The sequence below is a fragment of the Bison bison genome, unplaced genomic scaffold, assembly GCF_000754665.1.
Source record: "Bison bison bison isolate TAMUID 2011002044 unplaced genomic scaffold, Bison_UMD1.0 scf7180017863930, whole genome shotgun sequence".
Lineage (NCBI taxonomy): Eukaryota > Metazoa > Chordata > Mammalia > Artiodactyla > Bovidae > Bison > Bison bison.
The window spans coordinates 16,972-21,691 of NW_011494502.1; the positions used below are offsets into that span (position 1 = coordinate 16,972).

Below are 4,720 nucleotides of genomic sequence, written 5' to 3' on the forward strand. Positions count from 1 at the left end.
TTTAATTAGAGTCTAATTACTTTACAATATTGTATTGGTTTTGCCATACATCAACATGAATCTGCCACAGGTGTACACGTGATTTTTTAGAAAGTCGCCCAGATGATTCTGATACACAGAGAGAACACCATGATCTAGGAGAAGAAGTGCTGAAATTCGAAAACTTGGGTTTAGGTCTGGCCCTGCCATAGTTGTGTGGCTGCCCTAAGTCACAATCCCAGTTTTCATTTGTAAATTGAGAGTTGGAATTTATTATTTTTATGGACCCTTCTAATTAATTTTATATGGTTCTATGATTTCATGTAGCAGCATGACAAGGCTTTACTGGTCTAAAATGAGGTTTCTCTATCTCAAGGCTGACCTATCCCAAACTTTAATGTTAGGCTTGAAACAATCTCATGGAAAAGTTAGTATATTCTGATTAAGTGATTCTGGGATGTTGAGATTATCAATCTGGGGACCTAATTTTTTTTTCATCCCCAGTTAAGGTCATTATTCTTAGAAAAGAATAAAAAGCTGAATTAATTCCGCCAGGGAGTGATTTAAGTGATATGGGTATATTAGGCATTTTAAACTTGAACCTTCCCTCTCTAGAACAGGTTTACGGATTCAAAGTTAGAACTCTGAAAGATGAATACCTTATCCTCTATAAACAGTTTTTAAGATACCCAAGTAGCAGCTGCCAGGATAGGAAGGAACTGCTACATTATGGGATACTTTTTATAGATATAGTATAGACTACAGGAGAGTAGAGAGCTCCTTATTTACATAAAAAGAAAGACTGTCATGGTTAAAACATCACCAGGGTTAACCTATATATTTTAGGGTCTTACATTTTCACCAGTGCTGCTCTGATCTGGAAATCCGGTTGCTCCTTCTGGGATGAGGGAACCTCTTGAATCTTCCCTCTTAATTCCATGTCCGTTTTGAAAAGACCCATAAGCTGGAAAAAGCCAAGTCCTTGTTAGCAACAGGAGGAACTGTCAAAAATAGTTTGAAAAATAAGTACTGGGTTAATTGGGCTTCCCAGGTGGTGCTAGTGTTAAAAACCTGCCTGCCCATGCAGGAGGCATAAGAGATGCAAGTTGGATCCCTGGCTTGGGAAGATCTCCAGGAACAGGGCATGGCAGCCCACTCCAGTATTCTTGACTGGAGGGAGGAGGACAGAGGAGCCTGGCAGGCTACAGTCCATAGGGTCACAGAGAATTGGACATGACTGAAGTGGCTCAGCACTGGGTTAATTTTGGTAAAGTCATATTTTAAGAAATAGATCTTGGGCATCTAAAATGTGAATTTTATATACTATATTAAAACACCATAGGAAGCCAAATAAAGTGTAAGCAAGTTTTTTTACCTCGAAACACTTAACATTATGAAACTACAAGAAATTCCTTGGAAGTCATAACATAAAGGCAAACAATGAGATAATTTTATAGTTAAGGAAACTTTGGCCGAGAAAAGGGAAGTGTCTTGTCCAAGACTGGAGACAGATAACAGGATTGGAAACTAGTGTTTTTCTCATTATCCTCCATTTTCTGAGTATACTAAGCTACTTTTTTCTATAACCTGAAACAAGGAAACCTAAGCAAAGAAACATGGCACAAAGTGTGAGTCAGATTTTAATTAAACTTTGGTAGAGATCATGCTATATATAGTTTTATCACGAAATATTTCAAAAAATATAGAAAAGTGTAGGGTACCTTTCTAGATAGCCATACCATGTATAATCTTTAAAGGAAGGACTTAATTACCAGTGTCTTTGTCAGTGCTCAGACTCCCTCTATTTGTAGGTGAAGTGAAGCCACATGCAAACTCATCCCTGGATGCCTGTAACACAATGTGATATCTCTGTCACTTAAACAAATTTGTACACTAGGATAAGAAATCATAATTAACAGAATGAAAGGGTACCCCAATTTTAAACAAAGCTCACTGCGAAAGTCTAAATCAGGTATCAGTACTGGTATTTAGGTGACTTCTCTTTTAAAAATGGATCCGAGTATACTGTTATAACTATGACCTCTGGCAAAGTGATACAACTCTAGGTGGCTGGTAAAAGCTGCAACTCGTGTGGTCTGAACATGGTTCCATTCTCCTCCTTGAACCAAAGGCAGTACTAGAAGGAGAGGTGTGACCAGAGGCCCTACATGAACTTGAGCTGCAAAAGAAAGAACAGGTAGGTAAAATGTTTCCACATATCACTGTTGAACGTTGTGGACTGAGCATAAGCATGAGTGACTGTGAAGAAAGGCTCCCTTGGCGCTCGCTTGACACCAGGTAGGTGATGCAGCATCTGCATTTAGCTGATTTACATAATTGGGAGCTACAGGCAATCAAGCCCTCAGTGAGGCTTAAAAGCAGCTTTCTCAGGAACCCAGGGCAGGCTTGACAAATCTGCAGACATTTATTATGGGGAATTTCCAAAGGAAGCTGTGAGGAACACAGTTTTACCGGCCACCCACTCAGCTACCGAACATGTGATGGGGATTTTGGCCATACAGAGCATGGAGTGGGGGTGGGGCAGGAGTTATTCACCCTACTGGGCCAAACTATAAAGTATACACCACATTTTAAAATGGTGACCGGTCAAATGGAGCATGTCTGGAAGATTGGAACTGAGAATGTAAAGGGTTTGAAACAACAAATGATGAAGTGGAGCTAGCTGGTCTGGAGAAACATTTAGAAGGGACATGTATGAAGGGGTACTGTGTGGAGGTAGAAGTGATGTGCTCTGTGTACCTCTAGAAGGCAAAACCAGGGCAAGTGGATAGAAAATCATGTAGATCAAATGCAAGAAGGAAAGTTTTAAATACAACTATGGCTAAAGGTTTTTTTTGCCAAGTGGGAGACTGATCATCTCCAATGTTCCTTGCAACTCTTAAGATTCTAAGGGGAGAAAGAAAACACAGACCAACCATGATGAGTTAAAAGCCGCTCACCAGAAGTGCTGAAACAAGGCTGTCAAAGGGAGGGAGAGGTGAAGGAATATAGTTTAAGGCCTGGAGCCTAACATTTTGGAAAGTGAATATTTTGTTCAGTTTTCCAGTTGAATAAATAGATGAAGGCATATAACAGCAGCAAATCTTAAAAACAACACACTGAGCACAAGGGATTCTTGGTGTTCCCTTGGACCTCATTACTCAAAGTATGGTCCTTAGACCAGAAAGAGCCAAAAGTTTGTTTGAAACGTATAATCTCAAATTCCACCCCAGGGCTACTACATTAGAATTTATCTTAATTCCCCAGATGATCTATATGCACATTAAGATTTGAGAAGTACTGCTACAGGAAAAAGTATAAATTTAAAATGATGTAAAAGGTGAACTATTGAGACCATACAGCATATGACCCTAGTTCCAAATACAGTCAATAAAACAGGATAAAATGCCAACAGAAACACGTGACTACTTACAGAATTAGGCATGGCTGCACAAGAATACAATGTATCTCGACCTGCTAATCGCTGTATATTTTCCAAAAGCAGTCCAACAAATGGCAGGTACAACTGTGCTATTTTGGCTTGTTGGTTCTGCAAAATAATTATCAAAAGCTTAGTAGATATATACTATGTATATATTACAAATAAAGTTGGCTCCATCTATCTGTTTAAAGACTAAAAGTGACCTAATATCCATAACAAAACCATGAAGCATGAGTCTATTTATACTCATAGTCTCAAAACTAATTACCAGAGAACTTGTAGGTATTTGGATTTATATACAATATAGTCAAATCACATCCCTCAAACATCACTACATAAAATGCAAAAGTTTATGTTTTTAAATAGCAGTTGACTTATAAAGCAGATTGTATTAGTCCTGTCTTTTAACTCCGGTGAGGGCTGAGTATGATAAGATCAAGAATCACAAAAAAAAAAAAAAGAATCACGTCTGTCTTGTTCACTGCTTCATCCTCTGTGCCTAGGCACACAGGATATGGTCACTATACATTAACTGAATGAATGAATAGATGGAAGAAGTAACAAAATATTCCTTCCAAAAATAAGTTTTGCTTTGACTCAAGCTGCAATTAAAATAATGTGATCTTGGCCCTCTAAATCAATTATACAACATGGGAGATTGATATCTTTGTAAATATCCAAGTAAACCTGGACACCGGTAGTCTTAATTAATGTGGTACCTCTTATACTAATTTATGTACTGCTTTTCTCAGCTATAGTCCTTGTCAGATGTTTATAATCATTCAAATCAGCAAAAACTGTGGTGATGGCACATGAGCTGCCCTCCATATGTCAGCACTTTGGAAGACTTATATAAGGCATCTAGGGTACAATGGTTAACCAACAGAATTCTGATCTAAAGTATCTCTTAGTTCCTTTAATTTGCATTTACTCTTGAAACTGAACAATTTTTCATATGTTAATCGACCACTTGTCCTTCTCTTGCGAATTTCAGGAACTCTTAATATATAACATATATGTGCTAACATATAACCCTAATCAAGAATGTCTCTATCACTAGGAGATTCTGGTTCAGTAGGTCTGGGCTGGGTCCCAGGAATCTTCCCTAGATGGTTGTGCACAGAGGTTTGAGAACCACTGATCTAGTTCAACTTCCTGATCAAGACAAAAGCAACCTGCACCTGCATCTTTGACAGATGCCTAGTTTTTAAGCTTCTTAAACACTTCAGCACTTTCAGAGGTTCTGTTAGAAAAGTCCTTAAGCTGTTCTACCTGCTAGATAGAGTTAGGCCTTTTGGA

At 38.4% G+C, this 4,720-nt stretch overlaps 1 protein-coding gene across 1 annotated transcript in view; it reads right to left on the reverse strand.

Annotated features, from left to right (window-relative positions):
* LOC104984165 (dedicator of cytokinesis protein 11-like) overlaps positions 1 to 4,346 on the reverse strand; it is a 16,532-nt gene extending 12,186 nt beyond the window's left edge. The window contains exons 1-3 of the mRNA XM_010833790.1: positions 3,413 to 4,346; positions 1,752 to 1,827; positions 834 to 943 (exon numbers count right to left, since the gene is read on the reverse strand). Coding sequence (XP_010832092.1) covers positions 834 to 943; positions 1,752 to 1,827; positions 3,413 to 3,424 — 198 coding nt within the window. The 5' untranslated portion in view covers positions 3,425 to 4,346. The remainder of the gene's footprint in view (positions 1 to 833; positions 944 to 1,751; positions 1,828 to 3,412) is intronic.
* Between the last annotated feature and the right edge of the window lie 374 nt (positions 4,347 to 4,720).